A 27,953-nucleotide genomic window follows, 5' to 3' on the forward strand; every position below is an offset into this window, starting at 1 on the left:
ACCCAGGTGCATGTGACAATAAAGTATCATTGAATCATTGCATTGAATCATTGCGAGATGCTGCCTGACCCGCCGAGTTACTCCAGCACTGTGTGTGTCCTGGGAACAGTGGATACTTTAGTTGTCACATTGGAGTGTCAAAATGAAACTTGAAAACAAATATAGAAAGACAATGTGTCACCTGTTGAACGTTGCCGGGGTTTAGTGCTTTGGTTTCACGGTCACACTGAGTAAGTGTCCGGGGACAGGTGAGTGCGGCTCCCTCCCACTTGCCACCAACGTTAGTTGCCCTGGAAGCACTTTACTGAATCCGCAGCCAAGAGGCGGCTCCTCTCTGGTCGCCGCCCCCCCCGCTGACACCTTTAACTGTCAGGTTTCAGGAGGAGGGTTTAAACAGACGCGAGTGGGGCTGAAGCTGAGAGAGACTGCGGCCCGGGACCCTGCTCTGGGGCGGTCGCTGGCAGGAGTGGGAAGTCAAGGGGAGCCCAGAGATGGCGTTGGGCAGCGCCTTCCCGCTGGACGCAGCCACTTTACTGATCCTCGGCGCCCTCTCCCTCTCGCTCCTCCTTTACTTTCGCCGCGGCTCGAAGTGCCCTGGAGCGCTCAACCTCCCCCCGGGACCCCCTCCTCTGCCCATCATCGGGCACCTGCACCTCCTGGATCTGAAGAAGCCCCACGAGAGTCTCATGGAGGTAAGAGGGAGCGGGAGGAGGCAGCAATATGGGGTCGTTGTGTTACCCACTTGCACCCAGCGCTTGGCAGAGGCATCGCTGTCTCTATGTCGCTGCCGCTCAGATTCACCGCCCCTGGAATCACAGCACTCCTGAGCTCAGCTACACAACTTCCAGCACTCACTCCTTGTAATCAGATGTTACCCGCTCTTGTCCGATATGGTGGCACAGCGGGGAGACAGCGCCAGAGACCCAGGTGCGATGGTTTGACCCAGGGCCGTTTTTACAGCATTATGGGCCCCCGGGCAAAGCAGTGGACTGGGGCCCCTACCGTTACTCTCCCCACCCCCCTTTCCCTACCAGCCCCCCCCTCCCTGTCGTGCCGGCGAAGAGCACTTACCGAAAAGCACTTAGCGATGGACAGGGTGCTACATTGTTGCGAAAAGCACTTACAGATCGCTGTGAGAAGCACTTAGGGACCGAAAATGTTGCGAAAAAAGCACTTATTGAACCTACATTTTTAAAGTAGTATTTATTTATTGCCAGACACTTAACATACACAGATCAGCATGGGCCCCTATGCTCGTGGGGCCCCGGGCAAGTGCCCATCAGGCCCATGCGTTAAGACGGCCCTGGTTTGACCCACTTTGCAAGTTCTCACTGCGACCTCGCTGTTCTCGCACGTCCCGCGTGTTTGCAGGTTCATTGGCCTCTGTTTCTTGTAATTGTTCGTCGACATGGACTCGTTGGGCCGAAGGGCCTGTTTCCATGCTGTATCGCTTTAAACATCAATCACTCGTTTTTTTAAAAAACACAGTGCTGGAGTAACTCAGCGTGACAGGCAGCATCTCTGGAGAAAAATAATAGGTGAAGTTTTAGGTCGGAACCTTCATCTGTTTGAAGAAGGGTTCCGACTCGAAACGTCACCTATTCCTTTTCTCCAGCGACGCTGCCTGACCCGTTGAGTTACTCCAGCATTTTGTGTCTATCTTCACACTCGCTCTTTGTTATCCCACTTTCTCAACCACAAACGAGAAAGACCTCGATCCGACCTGGGTCCCAGCGGGTCGGGCAGCATCTCTGGAGAAGATAGACAGGGAACATTTCGAATCAGGACCCTCCTTCAGACTCTATCTTTTATGTAAACCAGCATCTGCAGTGCCTTGTTTCTTCAATGTCCTTCAGTTTCTACCGGCACCTATGATCACCTTAGCCACTCAGTCTGCAAGTATCAGTGTTTTTACAATTTACCAGAATGTCCCGGTGCACAGTGCCTCGACTATGTCTCTGTAACACTGCGCTATAACGCTGTAACACTATAGACTGCGGTATTGTACTTCGTCCACACCCCGTGGTATTGTGTATGGCGTGACTGTACGCATGTATGAAGTGATATGTCTGGATAGCACGCAAACAAACTTTCCACAGAGTTGGCAATAATAAATAATAAGATTAATAAAAAAATTGAGAGTTTCACAAGACTGGAGATGTGTCCCAGGGAAACGTTTTCCAGGCTAGACTCTCAGAAATGACATGGAAATGCCGCTTATTGAATAAGCTTGACAATTTCCCTTTTAGTTTAAACTAGACCAAGTTTACCCCCCCCCCCTCCTCCTCCCTCCCTCCCTCCCTCTCCCCACCCCTCCTTCCCTAGGAGATAGATTTAAACTTTAAAATGTGAATAACTTAAAAAATATAACACCGATTTCGATGAAACTTCTTCCATTAGCACCAAAGGGGTGAGCAAGGTGGACCTAAAATTGTCGCTCTGTCGTGTACATTGAGAGTTTCACAAGACTGGAGATGTGTCTCAGGGAAACGTTTTCCAGGCCAGACTCTCAGAAATGACATGGAAATGCTGCTTATTGAATAAGCTTGACAATTTCCCTTTTAGTTTAAACTAGACCAAGTTTAACCTATCTGAAACGCCACTGTTGTATCTGTCTCCACCACCAACCCTGGCAATTCGTCCATGCAGTCACCACTCTCTGTAAAATCACTTGGGCACACATCTCATTTGAACATGAACCCTCTGAACAAAGTTCTGTGTCATTCTGCCTGGAACATTTAGAAATTGTGCTTTGTTCCTCCAGGTCCAGGCATTAATAAGGATCAAAAAGCAAAATTGCTACGAATCTACTCACTGGGGAACACCAGAATTTGCCTTCCTCCAGTCTGACGAACAACCGCTGACCAAAAACTAACACCCCCACCCCCACACCCCAGCCCATTTATCTATTCTACTGTCAACCATATCGATTTGCACCACGTGATTCAATGTTGCTGATAAGCCAGTCACGTGTCACATTGTCAAAGGTTTTCTGGGAATACACGTACACCACTTGCATTGCATTACCGTCATCAACTCTTATGTTAAGTTTATTTCAGAAATACAGCGTGGAAATAGGCCCTTCGGCCCACCGAGCCCGCGCTGACCATCAATCACCCGTACACTAGTCCTGTGCGACACACTAAGGGCAATTTGCAGAAGCCAATTAACCTACAAACTCGCATGTCTTTGGAATATGGAAGGAGACCGGAGCGCCTGGAGGAAACCAAATGGTCACGGGGCGATCGTGCAAACTCTGTACAGATAGCACCCGTGGTCAGGATCGAACCCAGGTCTCCGGGGCTGTAAGGCAGCAACTCCACCGCTTCAGACTGGAGATTTGGAGGTTAATGAGGAATGGACGATATATCAAAGAGTTGGCCACATCCATTGAATTAATCCATTTAAAGAATAAAGAAAGTTATTAATTGTTCATGGGATCTTGTTCCTCCTGTTTAAGCTGTCTGAAAAGTACGGCCCAATCTTCAGCATCAAGCTTGGAACCATGAAAGCTGTGGTCTTGACTGGATACGAGACCGTGAAGGATGCTCTCATCAACCATCCCGATGAGTTTGGAGGAAGAGCTCACGTCCCAATATTTGATGACCTGGTCAAGGGTCATGGTAACTCTCATCTTCATTTCTGTTGAACTTTTAACAATTAGTTTCATCCTCATTTGGTTCAGTTATCTGGAGTCTTGATGAATGCTTGATTTTGCTAAGGTGTAAAGCTTTAAAGGACTTTGGCCAACGCGTTATTGTTTAAGTGAGATTGGTAACCAATCGTCAGGAAACGGTGTTGAATTTAATCACATAATGCATGAAACCAATCACTTGGTGATTTAATGTAAGACTGCTTCACAAACTAATAAAGCACCGGGTGGCAAATGGCGCAGCTGTAGAGTTGCTGCCTCACAGCGCCAGATATCCGGGTGCTGTCTGTGTGGAGTTTGTATGCTCTCTCTGTGACCGTGTGGGTTTGCTGTGAGTGCACCGGTTTCCTCTCACACTCCAAAGGCATTCAGGGTTGTGGGATAATTGAATATTGCCCGAGTATGTAGGATGTAAAACTGGTCTCACATAGAAATAGTGTCTGGGGTGTTTGTTGGTCGGCGCAGACTCCGTGGCCTGAAGGGCCTGTTTCCATGCTGTGTCTCTAAACTAAACACCCTCTTTTCCAATTTTAACTAATTTATCTTTCTCACTTTCACTATTTTTGTTACACAATCTCAGGCTGACTGTAACTTAGTCTGAGGAGGTATAGTATCTTTCTTTCAACTATGAGATCATTCAGCCTGTCTCTGCTGGCTCTCAGAACATTCCTGAAAATCCCACTATTTACGTAATCTATTCTCTTTCTTGGCTATTAAAAGTAAAAGGAAATATTTGTGAGGTTCAGGAAGTTGACTGCATCACTTTAAAGGAGAGAAGGTTTAAAGGAGAAATGCAAGGCAAGTTTTTTTACACAGAGAGAGGTGGATGCCTGCAATGCATTGTGGGATGGTGATGGTAGCAGACATGATTGTGTCATTTGGGACAGACAGACAGACACGTGATCGGACGGGGAATGGAGGGATACAGGTAGATGTGGTTATGTTAATTTGGTATCATGTTCGACACAGACACTGTGGGTCGAAGGGACTATTCCTGTGCTGCACTGTTCTATCCTCTATGCTCTATGGTCTGCACGACGTTAAATAATTATTTCCTTCTTTGTCCACTGTTTTCTATTAACATTTTGTCATTTAAAAGAGAGGCTCACTTTTACCTTGGTTGCAAGTTGCTTTGACAAGATGTCACACTGATGGATCTAATTGCAGGCATCATCTTTGGTCATGGGGAATCTTGGAAGCAGATGCGAAGGTTCACTGTATCCACTCTGCGCGACTTTGGAATGGGCAGGAAAAGTATCGAAGATAAAATCACTGAAGAAACCCATTTCCTCATTAAAATGTTTGAGTCCCACAAAGGTGAATCTAAATCAGGAGCAGAATGATCAACTCTCCTCTACCTACTTCTAATAATTTATAATTTAAGATTCATAAAAAATCCAAGAAATACCTATTCAAGAAAATGACCATTAAATTCATCACTTTGTGTTAGTTCTGCCCCTAGTTAATACTGCTCACTGGTACACTCTCCAAAGATGCTACCTGACCTGTTGAGTGTTTCCAGAATTTTTCTTATTTTTGCTTCAGCTTTTCAGCTCTTTTTCCCACCTCTCAAGTGAATTCAAAGACTCCACTTTAGCATGTATTAAATGGTTTGATTTCCATTCAGATATGTGAACATTAATGGCAATGTCCACTTGTTGTTGCTCCTCAACTGAGGAAACAGTTAAGTGTCAACTACATTCAAGAATGTGGAGTTGTACATCAACTGGACTGGGAAAAGATGGCAAATTTTGTCTGTGAAGGTCATCAGTGAACTAGAAGATAGACACAAAATGCTGGAGTAACTCAGCTGGACAGGCAGCTTCTCTGGAGAGAAGGAATGGGTGACATTTAGGGTTGAGATCCTTCTTCAGACTGAGATTCGGGAGGAAGGGGAAACAAGATAAATAGATGGTGATGTAGAGAGATATGGAACAAATGAATGATAAAGGAAACAGGCCATTGTTAACTGTTTGCTGGGTGAAAACGCGAAGGTGGTGTGACTTGGGTGGGGGAGGGATGGAGAGAGGGAATGCTGGGGTTATTTCAAGTTAGAGTATTCAATATTCATACCACTGGCTTGTAAGCGGAATATGCGATGCTGTTCCTCTAATTTGCATTTAGCCTCAGATCTAGATGAGTTGTTTTAACAACAATCTCATAAGTTCATCATCCCCATTACTGATTCCAGTAATCTGTTTCTGATTTATTAACTAGTTGAATTTCTATTCTCCTGTGGGATTTGAACTCATTTCTCTGGCACAGACCTCCATGCTTCCAAATACTTCCCTGGTAACATAACCACCAGGGTTCTGCCCTCTTGATATGTCTCTTAGCCCTTGAAGAATTACTGCATTAAAAGCAACATTTAAAACTTGCCACTGAAGTCAAGTGTCAGACATCAGTAAAAAGAGACTGATCAGGATGCCTTATAAATGTGAATTGGTTTACACTGTTTGTCACTAACGTGAATGATGTGTATTTCTTCAGGCCAAGAATTTAATCCAACCTTCAAGTTGAACGCTGCAGTGGCCAATATAATCTGCTCGATAGTTTTTGGTGACAGATTTGATTACGACGATGAAAGGTTCAACATTTTAGTCAAAGGAATTAATGAAAACATACAACTTGCCGGTTCCCCTACGATACAGGTAAACCTTATCTTTCACTGAGATTGCAAATATTTTCCAATAAATGCTCATTTGCAAGAGGCCCCAGAAGAGTCATAGAGTCAAAGAGCACAAAAACAAGCTCTTTGGCAAACCTGACCTAGATGCCTATCGAAGCAAGTCCCATTTGTCCGCATTGGACTCTTATCACTCAAAACCTTTACTATTTCCAAACCTGTACGAATGCGTTTTACTTATTGTTAAAGTACCTGCGCCAACTACATCCTCCAGAAGCTTGTTCTATAGACATACCACCATCTGTGTCAAAATGTTACCCCATAGGTGGCAAATACAGACGCGCCCTGACTCCACCTTGGAGATCACCCCTCATGGTCTCCGCATCGCAGCTCCCATCTGGTCTCTGCGTCTAAGCCCCTCATGATTTTAAACAACTCTGTAAGATCACCTCTCAATCTTCAATGCTCCAAGGAATATTTTTTCCAAGAGCATTTATTTCAAGAGGGCTAGAATACAAAAAGAGGGATGTAGACTTGATGGGCCCAATGGCCTAAATCTGCTCCTATTACTTATGATTTATGATCTTATGAATAATGTCCTAGCCTGCATAACCACTCCATTTAACACAGTTCCTTGGGTTCTGGTAACATCCTGGTAACTTTTCTGCAAGGTTTCCAGATTAAAGGCATCTTTCTAACCGCAGGGTCACCAAAACTGAACACAATTCTCCACTATTGGCCTCACCAATATCTTGTATGATCTCTATACTCAATGCCCTTACTGATGAAGAGACGACATTCCAATAGCCTTATTCACCACCCCGTCTACCTGTTTTGCCAGTATCGGGAACTATGTACTGGTACCCCTTGGTCCCTCCATTCTGCAACACTCCCCAGGGCCCTTGCATTCTTTGTGAAAATACTACCCTGGTATGACATCCGACAATGCAATACCGAGCACTTATCTGAATTGAACTCCACTTACCTGCTGATCAAGTTCCTGCTGTAATTGTTGATAACCTTCTCTACCACTTCTTCCAGTGCCATCTGCAAACTTACTAAATGTGCCTTAGAGCTTCTCATCCAAATCATTGATGTAGATGACAATCAACAGTGGGCCCAGCACCTACTCTTTGGGCACACCACTAGTCACAGCTTTCCAGTCCGATAAACAGCCTTCCATCATTGATTTAATTGGGGTCTCAAAGTATCTGTCCCTCAATACACAAAAAAAAGATGCTTGTCCGACTGACTCACCAACTTGTTTGTCACATGTTGTCTGAAGAGCAGCTGATAAACATTCACTGTGACCCGACCTTGTGGTTTGACAGAGGGAGATGGTTGGGTGGACTTGTCGCTTGGGACTCAATGGGACGTGGGCTTTCAGACATTTTATTCCTGATAAGGACAACAAGGACAATAAAAAACAAATACCAGATATATAATTAGTCTTAGCACTTAGGGCACATGGTGGCACAGTGGTAGAGTTGCTACCTTCCAGCACTTGCAGCACTAGAGACCCGGGTTCGATCCCGACCACGGGTGTTGTTTGTATGGAGTTTGACCGCACGGGCTTTCTCTGAAATCTGTGTGTGTAGGATGGTGTTAATGTGTGGGGTTCGCTGTTCAGTGTGGACCCGAAGAGCCTGTTTCCACACTGTATCTCAAACTAAACATAACAAGCACACTCAATGTTTGAATAATTCCTAAATTTTAAAGATTTTATACCTTTATTACCAGATTTCAGGTATTGGCTACCAATTGTTTGCTTTGATGTTAATACTCATGATTTTATTTTATAGATTTACAACGCATTTCCTATCCTGAGATTTTTTGGCTCGCGCAACAAAATGCTGCAAAATAATAGTTCAAATTGTGGAATCATCAAGAACCTTATAAATGAAAATGATCAGAAACTAGATGCAAACAACCCAAGGGGCTTCATTGATACATACTTGTTAAAACAGCACCAGGTATGGACTCCACACCTCCCCTTAAGGAAGAGGTAGATTTTGTATAATGGGTTTGCTTCAAAGGAGCTGGAGCTATTCAACTGAGCTCGAACATTATTGATTTGGTGTCAATTGTAGCATTTAGTGAACCTGGTGGTGACAGGATAGGTCAGTACAGTGACATTACCGGTAGAGCCGCTGCCTCACAACGCTGGAGACTCGGGTTCGATCCTGACCTCGGGTGCAGTCTGTGTGGAATTTACATGTTCTCCCTGAAACCACATTGGTTTACTCTGCATGCCCCACTTTCCTCCCACATCCCAAAGACACACGGGTAAGTGGGTTATTTGCCTTCTGTAAATTGCTCCTGGTGTTGGGAGTGGATGTCAACGTGGGATAACATAGAACTGGTGTAAACGGGTGAATGATGGTCAGCGTGGACTCAGTGGGCCAAAGGGCTTCCGGTGTGTACTCTTGGTCCCAAAGTAATTTCTGGGTCTTTGCTCTGTTAATCTATTGCAGGAGTCAGGTAATCCAAACACATATTTCCATGAAAAGAATCTGCTCTACACGACAGCCAACCTGTTTGCTGCTGGGATGGAGACGACTTCCACCACACTTCGTTGGGCCATGCTGCTGATGATGAAGTACCCCCACGTACAGGGTGAGGAGCGGTCTGATTGATTACTGTGTGTCCCGTGTATGAATCCCAGCTCTAGCCCTGCCGCCCAGTGCTTTAACGATGCCCTTGGTTTCCAGAGAAAGTTCACGAGGAAATCATCAGTATCATTGGGTCAGAACGGTCGCCCAGAGCTGAAGACCGGACGAGTTTGCCCTACACCAACGCGGTGATCCATGAAGTCCAGAGATTTGGCAACATTGTCCCAATGAACATCCTGCATTCAACAACAGCAGATGTAAACTTTCGAGGATATTTCATCCCAAAGGTAGATAAAAGAAGTGGGTGGCTCATTGGCTCCTGATATTGTGATATTTACTCCAGGGAGGGAACAAGTGGATTGTTGATATCCTAGGCACATAAATGTATTTGTGTAATTTTATATAACATCATCTCTGGTGTATCGACTGCTTTTGAAAGAGAGTTGATGGAGTGAGTGGATAGACAACTTGTACACTGGTGAAACCTTTATAGCAGAGTTCATCTGAAAACATTCAGCTTGGTAGGACATTTATCTCTCTCAAAATGCCAATTGTTGTCTGTATACTCCTGTCTTGTTTATTTACTGAATTTTCCTTGAAGTAATAACTTGTTAAAACATAAGATCACATTATTACTGCAATGAAGAGGATGTTTTACTAGTCAAAATTATTGTTGGTGCAGACATATACCTGGTGTGGACATCTCCACACAATATTCGTTGACTCCTCGCTGTTTCCTTAGGTCAGGGGCATCTAGAGATGGGCATTACCACCTGACCTATAAATAGAAAAAAAAGTAGTTAAAAATCCCAGGGCCTGTCTCTGGAACTTTACCTGCCAAAATGTTATCACTGCACCCCGAATGAGATATTGGGGCAAGTTTAATAAAAGACGGAGGTCTTAAGAAAGATCCTTAAGGGGCGTGAGAGGTAGAAAGACAGGGAAGTTTCGAGAAATAATTCCAGAGGTTAATGTCACTGAGGGTGAAGAGGTTGGCAGAGTGATGGAAATTGAAGGTGTGGCAGAGGTAGAAGAGTGGAAATGCTGCCAAGATTGTTAATTCTTGTGCACGTATTTTCAGCAATGCTTTACAAACAGAATACCAACAGCGATTATAAATTATATTTTCAGGACACTCCCGTGATCCCCTTGCTGACATCGGTGCTTTTCGATAAAACTCAGTGGGAAAACCCAAGAGACTTTAACCCTTCCAACTTTCTGGATGCTGACGGGAAGTTTGTGAAGAGAGATGCTTTTGCTCCATTCTCCATGGGTAAGGCGTTTCTCCATGTTTACACTCTACGCTGGAAGATTTTACATCCTTTTGGACTTTACACTTTTTATTCTTTACTGTACCCTTTATCCTTTATCTGCACTCTGTGAACGGCTTGATTGTATTCATGTATAGTCTTACCTTTGACTGGATAGGAAGCAAACAAAAGCTTTTCACTGTACCTCGGTACATATGACAATGAAAATCTAAACTAAATTTCCCCCGGCCCTAAGCTTAACTGATGGACGGAAATGCAATATTTATGGCAAGTCATTTGCCTGAGTAAAATAAAGATCGGAGGATGATGGAAATAGAGTCATAGAATCATACAACATGGAAACAGGCCCAGGAAACAGCCCAACCTGTCCATGCCAACCCAGATGCCGCATCTAGTCCCATTTGCACACATTTGGCCCATATCCCACAAAACATTTCCTATCCATGTACCTATTTAAATGTCTTTTAAATGTTGTTGTAGTTCCTGCCTCAACTACCTTTTCTGGCAGCTCGTTCCATCTACCCAGCACCCTTTGGGTTAAAAAGTTGCGGTTGAGATTCTTATTAAATCTTAACCTAAAACATGGGAAATTGGTGGGTCAGGCAGCATTTGTGGATGGAATGGACTGCTGACATTTCAGGTAGGGACCCTTCTTCTTTTTAATTGTTTTCCTCCGGATCCTTCGGTTTCTTCCCACATCCCAGAGACACGCGGTTTGCAGGTTAAATGGCCACTGTAAAATTGCCCCTAGTGTGCAGGGAGCGGATGGGATAATATAGAACCGGTGTCATCAATAGTTAGCGTGAAGTCAGTGGGCCAATGATCTGTTTCCATGCTGTATCTTTAAATCAATCAATCAAACGTTGTTTTTGTGGGGCTACGTTGACATCTTTGTGCCTTTGCAGGACGCAGGGCCTGTGCTGGAGAAACCCTGGCCAGGGTGGAGCTCTTCCTGTTCTTTACCACTCTGATACAGAAGTTCCGGTTTCAAGTTCCCCCGAATGTGAACAATCTGGAGCTTGTATCTGGTGTGGGCTTCACATCATTCCCGAAGTACCAAAATGTGTGCGCTGTTTGTCGCTGATGTCAACACATCCTTTGCTTCAGTTTTACCCCTTTACATTATTCTCAGAAACATTTCAAAGAATGTGCGTGTGTGTTTTTGTTGTGGAATGTTACATTTGTCATGGGGCTGAATCTAGCGGAGCAATCAATGGTGCCTCCATGACTTCAATGGAAACGAGCCTTCAAGTCCCGTAAACTGGGACACACCATGAACGGTGAAACTCCAGAACTTAGTGGATGATGTAGTCAGCCACCTGACATTTGCCCTTCCGAATCTTACAGTCCATTCACCAAAAGTTTGGAAACTAACATTCCTTCAATCTTTTTGATGATATTTTGTGATCAATATAAATGATAATCTGTGATATCAGCTCTTTAACTTTCAACCTGCACTCAATTTAGCAAGATGAACATGTTCATGAATATAAACATGCCTTTCAATATGAAACAATTTCACAAATATTGTCAGAATTATGTAACCTGCTTTTATTTGTATAACCTGTTGCCTTCAACGATTTTAAATTCTTCCTCAGTCTGAAATTAACATAAATGCTGTGACTTTTTTTTCTTGTGATAATTTGTGGCAAGAAGCTGTTCATCTTCGCAGATGGTTCAAGGTGTGACAATCTAAAAATGTTGGACAAATGATTCAAGGGAAATCTGTGGGATAACATCTTTATGTAGAAATTGGTTTTCTTCTTTGGAATATGGCACTTTGTCTCCATTTGCCTTTCAAAAGCTTTTTCCCACCTGGCCAGTCGATCCAGATCCTGCTGCAATCTTTCACAACAATCTTCACTATATGCAAAACCACTCACTTTAGTATGATCAGCAAACTTGCTAATCTTGCCTTGTATGTTCTCATCCAAATCATTGATGTAGATGACAAACAGTAAAGGACCCAGCACCGAAACCTGAGGCACACCACTAGTCACAGTCTTCCAGTCCGAGAAGCAACCTTCCACCATCACCCTCTGCTTCCTTCCATGGAGCCAGCCTATCGTTCCCAGCATTTTCCCTGCAGCCCTTCTTGAAAAGAGGCACAACATTTGCCACCCTCCAGTCTTTCTGCTCCTCTCTTATATTTAAGGACGACTCGTAAATTTCAACAAGGGCTCCTGCAATTTCCTCTCGAGTTTCCCGCAATGCCTTCGGATATACACTTTCATTGACAGCCCCAAGTTCCTCCGTCCTACTGTTTTTCTCCTCGGTAAATACAGAGGAGAAATACTAATTGAGGACCTTGCCCATCTATTGTGGCTCCACAAAGAGGTGACCACTTTGACTCCTCAGAGGTCCCACACTCTCTCTCTTTTCTCCCTGATGTGTTTATAAAATCTTTTGTGATTGTCCTTAATCCTTCCCCACAGAGCTATATCCTGGCCCCTTTTTGCCCTTCTGATCTCTTGTTTCGGTTTACTCCGTAGTTCCCGAAACTCCTCCAAGACTGCACTTGACCCCAGCTGCAGAAACCTGCCCCATGGTCAATACAGAGGGGAAATACTCATTGAGGACCTTGCCGATCTCCTGTGGCTCCATACAGAGGTGACCGCGTTGATTCCTGAGAGGTCTCACTCTCTCTCGAGTTACCTTTCCCCCTTATGTATTAATAAAATCTTTTGGGATTGTCCTTAATGCTTCCCCCAAGAGCTGTATCCTGGCCCCTTTTTGCCCTTCTGATGAACTCCTCCAAGACTGCACTTGACCCCAGCTGCAGAAACCTGCCCCATGCACCATTCTTGTTTTTGTCCAACGTCACAACTTCCCTGGTCAGCCAAGCTTCCTGACGTTTGCCTGCTTTGCCTTTCACTCAGACGGAGACGTACACACCCTGAGACGCCACCAACGTTATTTGCCCTGGCACCACTTTACTGAATCCGCAGCCAAGAGGCGGCTCCTCTCTGGTGGCCGCCCCCCCGCTGACTCCTTTAACTGTCAGGTTTCAGGAGGAGGGTTTAAACAGACGCGAGTGGGGCTGAAGCTGAGAGAGACTGCGGCCCGGGACCCTGCTCTGGGGCGGTCGCTGGCAGGAGTGGGAAGTCAAGGGGAGCCCAGAGATGGCGTTGGGCAGCGCCTTCCCGCTGGACGCAGCCACTTTACTGATCCTCGGCGCCCTCTCCCTCTCGCTCCTCCTTTACTTTCGCCGCGGCTCGAAGTGCCCTGGAGCGCTCAACCTCCCCCCGGGACCCCCTCCTCTGCCCATCATCGGGCACCTGCACCTCCTGGATCTGAAGAAGCCCCACGAGAGTCTCATGGAGGTAAGAGGGAGCGGGAGGAGGCAGCAATGGATAGTCGTTGTGTTCCCCACTTGCACCCAGCGCTTGGCAGAGGCATCGCTGTCTCTATGTCGCTGCCGCTCAGATTCACCGCCCCTGAAATCACAGCACTCCTGAGCTCAGCTACACAACTTCCAGCACTCACTCCTTGTAATCAGATGTTACCCGCTCTTGTCCGATATGGTGGAACAGCGGGGAGACAGCGCCAGAGACCCAGGTGCGATGGTTTGACCCAGTTTGCAAGTTCTCACTGCGACCCCGCTGTTCTCGCACGTCCCGCGTGTTTGCAGGTTCATTGACCTCTGTTTCTTTTTTTTAAATTTTATTTTTTATTTAAATTTTAACAAAGCACATACATGTTACAACTCATAGTACCCAATGATACCTACATTATAAATTCAATTATACATGTATTGTTCTGTATTATCTCCCCACCCACAACCGCCTTCCCCACCACCCCCAGTTAGAAAAAAGGGAAAGAGAGAGAGAAAGAAAGACAGAAAGAAAGACAGAAAGAAAGAGAGAGAGAGAGAGAAAGAAAGAGAGAGAGAGAGAAAGAAAGAAAGAAAGAAAGAGAGAGAGAAAGAAAGAGAGAGAGAGAAAGAAAGAGAGAGAAAGAAAGAGAGAGAGAAAGAAAGAGAGAGAAAGAAAGAGAGAGAGAAAGAAAGAAAGAGAGAGAGAGAAAGGAAGAGAGAGAGAAAGAGAGAGAGAGAAAGAGAGAGAGAGAGAGAAAAAGAGAGAGAGAGAGAAAGAAAGAGAAAGAAAGAGAGAGAGAGGAAAGAGAGAGAGAAGGAAAGAGAGAGAGAAGGAAAGAGAGAGAGAAGGAAAGAGAGAGGGAAGGAAAGAAGGAAAGAAAGAAAGAAAGAAACCTGGAGTCAAGAAGGAAACACTTCCGGCTAATTTCTTATTAATTTCTTATTAAGTGTATCAAAACAATCCTAAATTTATATATTTCCAATTCTTAATCCTAGTTTTAAAATGAATGGGTTCCAAACTTTCAAAAAGAAATCATATCTATTTCACAGATTATAAGTAGCTTTTTCTAATGGGATACAACTACACATTTCTGCGTACCATCTTTCAATTCTTATTTCATTGTGATCTTTCCAAGTCACCGCTACACATTTTTTTGCTATTGCTATTTTGAGAAATCTTTCCTGATATTTATCTAAAATTAACCTTGGTAATATTGCTGCTTTACAGCGAATGCAGCGCTGTTTCCGGCTGTATATATATGATATGATATGATATTCCTTTAATATCTCCCAATAAATGCCCATGTGGAGTGTAAAAAAGTACCCACATCTTGGTTGCATGTAAAACAAATTTCAGATAAATTTGGTTTTAAATTGTTTAATTTTTTCTGAGTTAAATATAATTGATGTAAGAAATTATATTGTACTAAACTATATCTCACATTAATAGTATTTTTCATACTGTCTAAACACAATCTTTCCCAACTTGGTTCATCAACAGATTCAGATCTGTTTCCCATCTTTGTCTTGATTTTTGAATTCCTATCTTCGGACTAGATTTTTGTAATAATTTATACATCGAAGATATAATTTTTTTTGTTCCCCTGCCCTGAATCAAGGATTCAATTCCTTTAATTTGAAATAGAAACATTGCAGGTTCATTGGCCTCTGTTTCTTGTAATTGTTCGTCGACATGGACTCGTTGGGCCGAAGGGCCTGTTTCCATGCTGTATCGCTTTAAACATCAATCACTCGTTTACAAAAAAACACAGTGCTGGAGTAACTCAGCGTGACAGGCAGCATCTCTGGAGAAAAATAATAGGTGAAGTTTTAGGTCGGAACCTTCATCTGTCTGAAGAAGGGTTCCGACTCGAAACGTCACCTATTCCTTTTCTCCAGCGACGCTGCCCGACCCGTTGAGTTACTCCAACATTTTGTGTCTATCTCCACACTCGCTCTTTGTTATCCCACTTTCTCAACCACAAACGAGAAAGACTTCGATCCGACCTGGGTCTCAGCGGGTCGGGCAGCATCTCTGGAGAAGATAGACAGGGAACATTTCGAATCGGGACCCTCCTTCAGACTCTATCTTTTATGTAAACCAGCATCTGCAGTGCCTTGTTTCTTCAATGTCCTTCAGTTTCTACCGGCACCTATGATCACCTTAGCCACTCAGTCTGCAAGTATCAGTGCACAGTGCTTCGACTATGTCTCTGTAACACTGCGCTATAACGCTGTAACACTATAGACTGCGGTATTGTACTCCGTCCACACCCTGTGATATTGTGTATGGCTTGATTGCATGCATGTATCGTGTGATATGTCTGGATAGCACTCAAACAAACTTTGCACAGAGTTGGCAATAATAAATAATAAGATTAATAAAAATAGTGAGAGTTTCACAAGACTGGAGACATCTCAGGGAAACGTTTTCCAGGCTGGACTCACAGAAATGACATGGAAATGCTGCTTATTGAATGCTTGACAATTTCCCTTTTAGTTTAAACGAGACCAAGTCTAACCAGGGCCGTTTTTACAGCATTATGGGCCCCCGGGCAAAGCAGTGTACTGGGGCCCTTACCGTTACTCTCCACCACCACCCTTTCCCTACCAGCGCCCCCCCTGTCGTGCCGGCGAAAAGCACCTACCGAAAAGCACTTAGCGATGGACTTAGGGTGCTACATTGTTGCGAAAAGCACTTACAGGTCGCTGTGAGAAGCACTTAGTGACTGAAAATGTTGCGAAAAAAGCACTTATTGAACCTACATTTTTAAAGTAGTATTTATTTATTGCAAGTCACTTAACATACACAGATCAGCATGGGGCCCCTATGCTCGGGGGCCCCCGGGCAAGTGCCCATCAGGCCCATGCGTTAAGACGGCCCTGAGTCTAACCCCTCCCTCCACCCCCCCTCTCCCCAACCCCTCTCCCCACCCCCTCCCTCCATGGGAGATAGATTTAAACTTTAAAATGTGAATAACTTTTAAAATATAACACCGATTTCGATTAAACTTCTTCCAGCAAGGTGGACCTAAAATTGTCGCGCTATCGTGTACCGTTTTGGCTGTAGTTCAGGAACAAACAAACAAACAAACGAGAGTTTTAGTGTATTGATATAGAGATGTATAGCACAGGAAGAGGTCCTTCAACCCACGATATCAGTGCTGAACATGATGCCGTTAACCAAACTCCACTGCCTACATGTAATGTATATCTATGTGCCTATCTGCAAACGCCACTGTTGTATCTGTCTCCACCACCAACCCTGGCAGTGCGTCCATGCAGTCACCACTCTCTGTAAAATCACTTGGCCACACATCGCATTTGAACATGAACCCTCTGAACAAAGTTCTGTGTCATTATGTCTGGCACATTTAGAAATTGTGCTTTGTTCCTCCAAGTCCAGGCATTAATAAGGATCAAAAAACAAAATTGCTACGAATCCAATCATTGGGGAACACCAGAATTTGCCTTCCTCCAGTCTACGACGAACCCCCCCCCCCCCATTTATCTATTCTACTGTCAACCATATCGATTTGCACCACGTGATTCAATGTTGCTGATAAGCCAGTCACGTGTCACATTGTCAAAGGTTTTCTGGGAATTCACGTACACCACTTGCACTGCATTACCGTCATCAACTCTTATGTTAAGTTTATTTCAGAAATACAGCGTGGAAATAGGCCCTTCAGGCCCACCAAGCCCGCGCTGACCATCAATCACCCGTACACTAGTCCTGTGCTACACACTAAGGGCAATTTGCAGAAGCCAATTAACCTACAAACTCGCATGTCTTTGGAATATGGATGGAGACCGGAGCGCCTGGAGGAAACCAAACGGTCACGGGGCGAACGTGCAAACTCTGTACAGATAGCACCCGTGGTCAGGATCGAACCCAGGTCTCCGGGGCTGTAAGGCAGCAACTCCACCGCTTCAGACTGGAGATTTGGAGGTTAATGAGGAATGGACGATATATCATAGGGTTGGCCACATCCAATGAATTAATCCATTTAAAGAATAAAGAAAGTTATTAATTGTTCATGGGATCTTGTTCCTCCTGTTTAAGCTGTCTGAGAAGTACGGCCCAATCTTCAGCATCAAGCTTGGAACCATGAAGGCTGTGGTCTTGACTGGATACGAGACCGTGAAGGATGCTCTCATCAACCATCCCGATGAGTTTGGAGGAAGAGCTCACATCCCAATATTTGAAGAAGTGGCCAAGGGTCATGGTAACTCTCATCTGCATTGTTGTTGAACTTTTAACAATTAGTTTCATCCTCATTTGGTTCAGTTAACTGGAGTCTTGATGAATGCTTGATTTTGCTAAGGTGTAAAGCTTTAAAGGACTTTGGCCAACGCGTTATTCTTTAAGTGAGATTGGTAACCAATCGTCAGCAAACGGTGCTGAATTTAATCACATAATACATGAAACCAATCACTTGGTGATTTAATGTAAGACTGCTTCACAAACTAATAAAGCACCGGGTGGCAAATGGCGCAGCTGTAGAGTTGCTGCCTTACAGCGCCAGATATCCGGGTGCTGTCTGTGGAGTTTGTATGTTCTCTCTGTGACCGTGTGGGTTTGCTGTGAGTGCTCCGGTTTCCTCTCACACTCCAAAGGCATTCAGGGTTGTGGGATAATTGAATATTGCCCGAGTATGTAGGATGTAAAACTGGTCTCACATAGAAATAGTGTCTAGGATGTTCGTTGGTCGGCGCAGACTCCGTGGCCTGAAGGGCCTGTTTCCATGCTGTGTCTCTAAACTAAACACCCTCTTTTCCAATTTTAACTAATATCTTTCTCACTTTCACTATTTTTGTTACACAATCTCAGGCTGACTGTAACTTAGTCTGAGGAGGTATAGTATCTTTCTTTCAACTATGAGATCATTCAGCCTGTCTCTGCTGGCTCTCAGAACATTCCTGAAAATCCCACTATTTACGTAATCTATTCTCTTTCTTGGAATTAAAAGTAAAAGGAAATATTTGCGAGGTTCAGGAAGTTGACTGCATCACTTTAAAGGAGAGAAGGTTTAAAGGAGAAATGCAAGGCAAGTTTTTTTACACAGAGAGAGGTGGATGCCTGCAATGCATTGTGGGATGGTGATGGTAGCAGACATGATTGTGTCATTTGGGACAGACAGACAGACACGTGATCGGACGGGGAATGGAGGGATACAGGTAGATGTGGTTATGTTAATTTTGCATGATGTTCGACACAGACACTGTGGGTCGAAGGGTCTATTCCTGTGCTGCACTGTTCTATCCTCTATGCTCTATGGTCTGCACGACGTTAAAACAATTCTTTCCTTCTTGGTCCACTGTTTTCTTTTAAAATTTTGTCATTTAAAAGAGAGGCTCACTTTTACCTTGGTTGCAAGTTGCTTTGACAAGATGTCACACTGATGGATTTAATTGCAGGCATCATCTTTGGTCATGGGGACTCTTGGAAGCAGATGCGAAGGTTCACTGTATCCACTCTGCGCGACTTTGGAATGGGCAGGAAATCTATCGAAGATAAAACCACTGAAGAAACCCATTTCCTCATTAAAATGTTTGAATCCCACAAAGGTGAATCTAAATCAGGAGGCAGACTGATCAACTCTCCTCTGCCTACTTCTAATAATTTATAATTTAAGATTCATAAAGAATCCAAGAAATACCTATTGAAGAAAATGACTGTTCAATTCATCACTTTGTGTTAGTTCTGCCCCTAGTTAATCCTGCTCACTGGTACACTCTCCAAAGATGCTACCTGACCTGTTGAGTGTTTCCAGAATTTTTCTTGTTTTCGCTTCAGCTTTTCAGCTCTTTTTCCAGCCTCTCAAGTGAATTTAAAGACTCCACTTTAGCATGTATTAAATGGTTTGATTTCCATTCAGATATGTGGACATCAATGGCAATGTCCACTTGTTATTGCTCCTCAACTGAGGAAACAGTTAAGTGTCAACTACATTCAAGTATGTGGAGTTGTACATCAACTGGACTGGGAAAAGATGGCAAATTTTGTCTGTGAAGGTCATCAATGAACTAGAAGATAGACACAAAATGCTGGAGTAACTCAGCTGGACAGGCAGCTTCTCTGGAGAGAAGGAATGGGTGACATTTAGGGTTGAGATCCTTTTTCAGACTGAGATTCGGGGGGAAAGGGAAACAAGATAAATAGATGGTGATGTAGAGAGATATGGAACAAATGAATGATAAAGGAAACAGGCCATTGTTAACTGTTTGCTGGGTGAAAACACGAAGGTGGTGTGACTTGGGTGGGGGAGGGATGGAGGGAGGGAATGCTGGGGTTATTTCAAGTTAGAGTATTCAATATTCATACCACTGGCTTGTAAGCGGAATATGTGATGCTGTTCCTCTAATTTGCATTTAGCCTCAGATCTGGATGAGTTGTTTTAACAACAATCTCATAAGTTCATCATCCCCATTACTGATTCCAGTAATCTGTTTCTGATTCATTAACTAGTTGAATTTCTATTCTCCTGTGGGATTTGAACTAATTTCTCTAGCACAGACCTCCATGCTTCCAAATACTTCCCTGGTAACATAACCACCAGGGTTCTGCACTCTTGATATGTCTCTTAGCCCTTGAAGAATTACTGCATTAAAAGCAACATTTAAAACTTGCCACTGAAGTCAAGTGTCAGACATCAGTAAAAAGAGACTGATCAGGATGACTTATAAATGTGAATTGGTTTACACTGTTTGTCACTAACGTGAATGATGTGTATTTCTTCAGGCCAAGAATTTAATCCAACCTTCAAGTTGAACGCTGCAGTGGCCAATATAATCTGCTCGATAGTTTTTGGTGATAGATTTGATTACGACGATGAAAGGTTCAACATTTTAGTCAAAGGAATTAATGAAAACATACAACTTGCCGGTTCCCCTACGATACAGGTAAACCTTATCTTTCACTGAGATTGCAGATATTTTCCAATAAATGCTCATTTGCAAGAGGCCCCAGAAGAGTCATAGAGTCAAAGAGCACAAAAACAAGCTCTTTGGCAAACCTGACCTAGATGCCTATCGAAGCAAGTCCCATTTGTCCGCATTGGACTCTTATCACTCAAAACCTTTACTATTTCCAAACCTGTACGAATGCGTTTTACGTATTGTTAAAGTACCTGCACCAACTACATCCTCCAGAAGCTTGTTCTATAGACGTACCATCATCTGTGTCAAAATGTTACCCCATAGGTGGCAAATACAGACGCGCCCTGACTCCACCTTGGAGCTCACCCCTCATGGTCTCCGCATCGCAGCTCCCACCTGGTCTCTGCGTCTAAGCCCCTCATGATTTTAAAGAACTGTAAGATCACCTCTCAATCTTCAATGCTCCAAGGAATATTTTTTTCAAGAGCATTTATTTCAAGAGGGCTAGAATACAAAAAGAGGGATGTAGACTTGATGGGCCCAATGGCCTAAATCTGCTCCTATTATTTATGATTTATGATCTTATAAATAATGTCCTAGCCTGCATAACCATTCCATTTAACACAGTCCCTTGGGTTCTGGTGACATCCTGGTAACTTTTCTGCAAAGTTTACAGATTAAAGGCATCTTTCTAACCGCAGTGTCACCAAAACTGAACACAATTCTCCACTATTGGCCTTACCAATATCTTGCATAATCTCTATACTCAATGCCCTTACTGATGAAGAGACGACATTCCAATAGCCTTATTCACCACCCCGTCTACCTGTTTTGCCAGTATCGGGAACTATGTACTGGTACCCCTTGGTCCCTCCATTCTGCAACACTCCCCAGGGCCCTTGCATTCTTTGTGAAAATACTACCCTGGTATGACATCCGACAATGCAATACCGAGCACTTACCTGAATTGAACTCCACTTACCTGCTGATCAAGTTCCTGTTGTAATTGTTGATAACCTTCTCTACCACCTCTTCCAGTGCCATCTGCAAACTTACTAAATGTGCCTTATAGCTTCTCATCCAAATCATTGATGTAGATGACAATCAACAGTGGGCCCAGCACCTACTCTTTGGGCACACCACTAGTCACAGCTTTCCAGTCCGATAAACAGCCTTCCATCATTGATTTAATTGGGGTCTCAAAGTATCTGTCCCTCAATACACAAAAAAAAAGATGCTTGTCCGACTGACTCACCAACTTGTTTGTCACATGTTGTCTGAAGAGCAGCTGATAAACATTCACTGTGACCCGACCTTGTGGTTTGACAGAGGGAGATGGTTGGGTGGACTTGTCGCTTGGGACTCAATGGGACCTGGGCTTTCAGACATTATATTCCTGATGAGGACAACAAGGACAATAAAAAACAAATACCAGATATATAATTAGTCTTAGCACTTGGGGCACATGGTGGCACAGTGGTAGAGTTGCTACCTTCCAGCGCTTGCAGCACTAGAGACCCGGGTTCGATCCCGACAACGGGTGTTGTTTGTATGGAGTTTGACCGCATGGGTTTTCTCTGAAATCTTTGGTTTCTTCCCACACTCCAAATACGTACAGGTTTGTAGGTTAATTGGCTTGGGTTTGTATACTTGGTATACAGTAAGTGTAAATTGCCCCTAGTGTGTGTAGGATAGTGTTAATGTGTGGGGTTCGCTGTTCAGTGTGGACCCGAAGAGCCTGTTTCCACACTGTATCTCAAACTAAACTTAACAAGCACACTCAATGTTTGAACATTTCCTAAATTTTAAAGATTTTATACCTTTATTACCAGATTTCAAGTATTGGCTACCAATTGTTTGCTTTGATGTTAATACTCGTGATTTTATTTTATAGATTTACAATGCATTTCCTATCCTGAGATTTCTTGGCTCACGCAACAAAATGCTGCAAAATAATAGTTCAAATTGTGGAATCATCAAGAACCTTATAAATGAAAATGATCAGAAACTAGATGCAAACAACCCAAGGGGCTTCATTGATACATACTTGTTAAAACAGAACCAGGTATGGACTCCACACCTCCCCTTTAAGAAGAGGTAAATTTTGTATAATGGGTTTGCTTCAAAGGAGCTGGAGCTATTCAACTGAGCTCGAACATTATTGATTTGGTGTCAATTGTAGCATTTAGTGAACCTGGTGGTGACAGGATAGGTCAGTACAGTGGCATTACCGGTAGAGCCGCTGCCTCACAACGCTGGAGACTCGGGTTCGATCCTGACTTCAGGTGCAGTCTGTGTGGAATTTACATGTTCTCCCTGAAACCACATTGGTTTACTCTGCATGCCCCACTTTCCTCCCACATCCCAAAGACACACGGGTAAGTGGGTTATTTGCCTTCTGTAAATTGCTCCTGGTGTAGGGAGTGGATGTCAACGTGGGATAACATAGAACTGGTGTAAACGGGTGAATGATGGTCAGCGTGGACTCAGTGGGCCAAAGGGCTTCCGGTGTGTACTCTTGCTCCCAAAATAATTTCTGGGTCTTTGCTCTGTTAATCTAATGCAGGAGTCAGGTAATCCAAACACATATTTCCATGAAAAGAATCTGCTCTACACGACAGTCAACCTGTTTGCTGCTGGGATGGAGACGACTTCCACCACACTTCGTTGGGCCATGCTGCTGATGATGAAGTACCCCCACGTACAGGGTGAGGAGCGGTCTGATTGATTACTGTTTGTCCCGTGTGTGAATCCCAGCTCTAGCCCTGTCGCCCAGTGCTTTAATGATGCCCTTGGTTTCCAGAGAAAGTTCACGAGGAAATCATCGGTATCATTGGGTCAGAACGGTCGCCCAGAGCTGAAGACCGGACGAGTTTGCCCTACACCAACGCGGTGATCCATGAAGTCCAGAGATTTGGCAACATTGTCCCAATGAACATCCTGCATTCAACAACAGCAGATGTAAACTTTCGAGGATATTTCATCCCAAAGGTAGATAAAGGAAGTGGGTGGCTCATTGGCTCCTGATATTGTGATATTTACCCCAGGGAGGAAGCAAGTGGATTGTTGATTTCTTAGGCTCATAAATTTATTTGTGTAATTTTATACAACATCATCTCTGGTGTATCGACTGCTTTTGAAAGAGAGTTGATGGAGTGAGTGGATAGACAACTTGTACACTGGTGAAACCTTTGTAGCAGAGTTCATCCGATAAAATTCAGCTTGGTAGGACATTTATCTCTCTTAAAATGCCAATTGTTGTCTGTATACTCCTGTCTTGATTATTTACTGAATTTTCCTTGAAGTAATAACTTGTTAAAACATAAGATCAATTTGAAAAGTCCGGTAGCAGAGCAAGGACGCCCGTTGGCTGAGCAGAAAAGTAAGTGCTAATTACAGTTGAACAGGCAGTTTAAAAAGAGCGCCAAGAGGAAGCTAGTAGTCAATTTGAAAAGTCCGAGAGCAGAGCAAGGACGTCCGTTGGCTGAGCAGAAAAGTAAGTGCTAATTACAGTTGAACAGGCAGTTTAAAAAGAGCGCCAAGAGGAAGCTAGTAGTCAATTTGAAAAGTCCGGGAGCAGAGCAAGGACGCCCGTTGGCTGAGAAGAAAAGTAAGTGCTAATTTAAGTGAGAAGTCAGGTAAATTGGACAATCAGGCAATTTAATTGGTGATGTAAGCAAGACTTGCAAAAGGGTGCACTGAGAAGTAGGACGTCGAAGGTGGTTATCTCTGGACTGCTACCGGTACCTCGTGCTGGTGAGGCCAGGAACAGAGAGATAGAGGGTATGAATTTATGGCTGAGGGACTGGTGCAGAGAGCAGGGATTTAGATTTCTGGACCACTGGGATCTCTTCTGGGCTAGGGGTGACTTGTACAAAAGGGACGGGTTGCATCTTAACAGCAGGGGGACAAACATTCTGGCAGGCAGGTTTGCTAGTGTGACACCTGTGGCTTTAAACTAAGTAGTGGGGGGGAGGGGTTAACAAATTGTGAATATGAAGATGAGGTAAAAGGGAATACAGGAGGAATTGCAAAAGACTCTCGGAAGAATGGGAACAGAAGTTCTAGAGGGGAAAAGAAATTAAGGGCAGGGCCAATTGTGACCGATGTGAGAGGGGAGGTAAATACAGAAGTTAAAGTGTTGTACTTAAATGCGCGTAGTATAAAAAATAAAGTGGATGAGCTTGAGGCTCAGTTAGTCATGGGCAAGTATGATGTTGTAGGGATCACTGAGACATGGTTACAAGAGGACCAGGGCTGGGAACTGAATATTCAGGGGTACACAACGTATAGAAAAGACAGACAGGTGGGCAGAGGGGGTGGGGTTGCTCTGATGGTAAGGAATGATATTCATTCCCTTGCAAGGGGTGACATAGAATCAGGAGATGTTGAATCAGTATGGATAGAAATGAGAAATTGTAAGGGTAAAAAGACCCTAATGGGAGTTATCTATAGGCCCCCAAACAGTAGCCTCGACATAGGGTGCAATTTGAATCAGGAGATAAAATTGGCGTGTCAAAAATGTAATGCTACGGTGGTTATGGGAGATTTCAACATGCAGGTAGACTGGGAAAATCAGGTTGGAAATGGACCCCAGGAAAGAGAGTTTGTAGAGGCAGGAGCTGGCCAAAATTGACTGGAAGGAGGCCCTAGCAGGGAAGACGGTAGAACAGCAATGGCAGGTATTCCTGGGAATAATGCAGAGGTTGCAGGATCAATTTATTCCAAAGAGGTGGAAAGACTCTAAGGGGAGTAAGAGACACCTGTGGCTGACAAGGGAAGTCAGGGACAGCATAAAAATTAAGGAGAGGAAGTATAACATATCAAAGAAGAGTGGGAAGACAGAGGATTGGGACTCTTTTAAAGAGCAACAAAAGTTAACTAAAAAGGCAATACGGGGAGAAAAGATGAGGTACGAGGGTAAACTAGCCAATAATATAAAGGAGGATAGCAAAAGTTTTTTTAGGTACGTGAAGAGGAAAAAAACAGTCAAGGCAAATGTGGGTCCCTTGAAGACAGAAGCAGGGGAATTTATTATGGGGAACAAAGAAGTGGCAGACGAGTTAAACCGTTACTTTGGATCTGTCTTCACTGAGGAAGATACACACAATCTCCCAAATGTTCTAGGGGCCGGAGAACCTAGGGTGATGGAGGAACTGAAGGAAATCCACATTAGGCAGGAAATGGTTTTGGGTAGACTGATGGGACTGAAGGCTGATAAATCCCCAGGGCCTGATGGTCTGCATCCCAGAGTACTTAAGGAGGTGGCTCTAGAAATAGTGGAAGCATTGGAGATCATTTTTCAATGTTCTATAGATTCAGGATCAGTTCCTGTGGATTGGAGGATAGCAAATGTTATCCCACTTTTTAAGAAAGGAGGGAGAGAGAAAACGGGTAATTATAGACCAGTTAGTCTGACATCAGTGGTGGGGAAGATGCTGGAGTCAATTCTAAAAGACGAAATTGCTGAGCATTTGGATAGCAGTAACGGGATCATTCCGAGTCAGCATGGATTTACGAAGGGGAAATTATGCTTGACAAATCTACTGGAATTTTTTGAGGATGTAACTAGGAAAATTGACAAGGGAGAGTCAGTGGATGTGGTGTACCTCGACTTTCAGAAAGCCTTCGACAAGGTCCCACATAGGAGATTAGTGGGCAAAATTAGGGCACATGGTATTGGGGGTAGGGTACTGACATGGATAGAAAATTGGTTGACAGACAGAAAGCAAAGAGTGGGGATAAATGGGTCCCTTTCGGAATGGCAGGCAGTGACCAGTGGGGTACCGCAAGGTTCGGTGCTGGGACCCCAGCTATTTACGATATACATTAATGACTTAGACGAAGGGATTAAAAGTACCATTAGCAAATTTGCAGATGATACTAAGTTGGGGGGTAGTGTGAATTGTGAGGAAGATGCAATAAGGCTGCAGGGTGACTTGGACAGGTTGTGTGAGTGGGCGGATACATGGCAGATGCAGTTTAATGTAGATAAGTGTGAGGTTATTCACTTTGGAAGTAAGAATAGAAAGGCAGATTATTATCTGAATGGTGTCAAGTTAGGAGGAGGGGGAGTTCAACGAGATCTGGGTGTCCTAGTGCATCAGTCAATGAAAGGAAGCATGCAGGTACAGCAGGCAGTGAAGAAAGCCAATGGAATGTTGGCCTTCGTAACAAGAGGAGTTGAGTATAGGAGCAAAGAGGTCCTTCTACAGTTGTACCGGGCCCTGGTGAGACCGCACCTGGAGTACTTTGTGCAGTTTTGGTCTCCAAATTTGAGGAAGGATATTCTTGCTATGGAGGGCATGCAGCGTAGGTTCACTAGGTTAATTCCCGGAATGTCGGGATTGTCGTATGTTGAAAGGCTGGAGCGATTGGGCTTGTATACACTGGAATTTAGAAGGATGAGGGGGGATCTTATTGAAACATAAGATAATTAGGGGGTTGGACACATTAGAGGCAGATAACATGTTCCCAATGTTGGGGGAGTCCAGAACAAGGGGCCACAGTTTAAGAATAAGGGGTAGGCCATTTAGAACGGAGATGAGGAAGAACCTTTTCAGTCAGAGAGTGGTGAAGGTGTGGAATTCTCTGCCTCAGAAGGCAGTGGAGGCCAGTTCGTTGGATGCTTTCAAGAGAGAACTGGATAGAGCTCTTAAGGATAGCGGAGTGAGGGGGTATGGGGAGAAGGCAGGAACGGGGTACTGATTGAGAGTGATCAGCCATGATCGCATTGAATGGCGGTGCTGGCTCGAAGGGCTGAATGGCCTACTCCTGCACCTATTGTCTATTGTCTATTGTCTATCACTGCAATGAAGAGGATGTTTTACTAGTCAAAATTATTGTTGGTGCAGACATATATATACCTGGTGTGGACATCTCCACACAATATTCGTTGACTCCTCGCTGTTTCCTTAGGTCAGGGCCATCTTGAGATGGGTAATACCACCTGACCTATAAATAGAAAAAAAAAGTAGTTAAAAATCCCAGGGTCTGTCTCTGGAACTTTACCTGCCAAAATTCTATCACTGCGCCCATGAATGAGATATTGGGGCGAGTTTGATAAAAGACGGTGGTCTTAAGAAAGATCCTTAAGGGGAGTGAGAGGTTGAGAGACCGGGAAGATTCGAGAAATAATTCCAGAGGTTAATGTCACTGAGGGTGAAGAGGATGGCAGAGTGATGGAAATTGAAGGTGTGGCAGAGGTAGAAGAGTGGAAATGCTGCCAAGATTGATCATTCTTGTGCACGTATTTTCAGCAATGCTTTACAAACAGAATACCAACAGCGATTATAAATTATATTTTAAGGACACTCCCGTGATCCCCTTGCTGACCTCGGTGCTTTTCGATAAAACTCAGTGGGAAAACCCAAGAGACTTTAACCCTTCCAACTTTCTGGATGCTGACGGGAAGTTTGTGAAGAGAGATGCTTTTGCTCCATTCTCCATGGGTAAGGCGTTTCTCCATGTTTGCACTCTACGCTGGAAGATTTTACATTCTTTCGGACTTTACACTTTTTATTCTTTACTGTACCCTTTATCTGCACTCTGTGAACGGCTTGATTGTATTCATGTATAGTCTTACCTTTGACTG

The 27,953-nt window shown here is 44.0% G+C and overlaps 1 protein-coding gene across 1 annotated transcript; it reads left to right on the top strand.

The window, feature by feature from the left end:
• Positions 1-363: 363 nt before the first annotated feature.
• LOC144603801 (uncharacterized) lies at positions 364-27,953 on the top strand. The gene is made up of 17 exons (XM_078417509.1): positions 364-692; positions 3,461-3,623; positions 4,820-4,969; positions 6,143-6,303; positions 8,081-8,251; positions 8,753-8,894; positions 8,990-9,177; positions 10,022-10,163; positions 11,067-11,240; positions 13,213-13,484; positions 17,544-17,706; positions 18,899-19,048; positions 20,223-20,383; positions 22,254-22,424; positions 22,926-23,067; positions 23,163-23,350; positions 27,669-27,953. Exons 1-17 carry the CDS (start codon positions 492-494, stop codon positions 27,936-27,938), a joined length of 3,009 nt encoding a protein of 1,002 aa, XP_078273635.1. The 5' UTR covers positions 364-491; the 3' UTR covers positions 27,939-27,953.

Source organism: Rhinoraja longicauda, chromosome 21 (assembly GCF_053455715.1).
Source record: "Rhinoraja longicauda isolate Sanriku21f chromosome 21, sRhiLon1.1, whole genome shotgun sequence".
Lineage (NCBI taxonomy): Eukaryota > Metazoa > Chordata > Chondrichthyes > Rajiformes > Arhynchobatidae > Rhinoraja > Rhinoraja longicauda.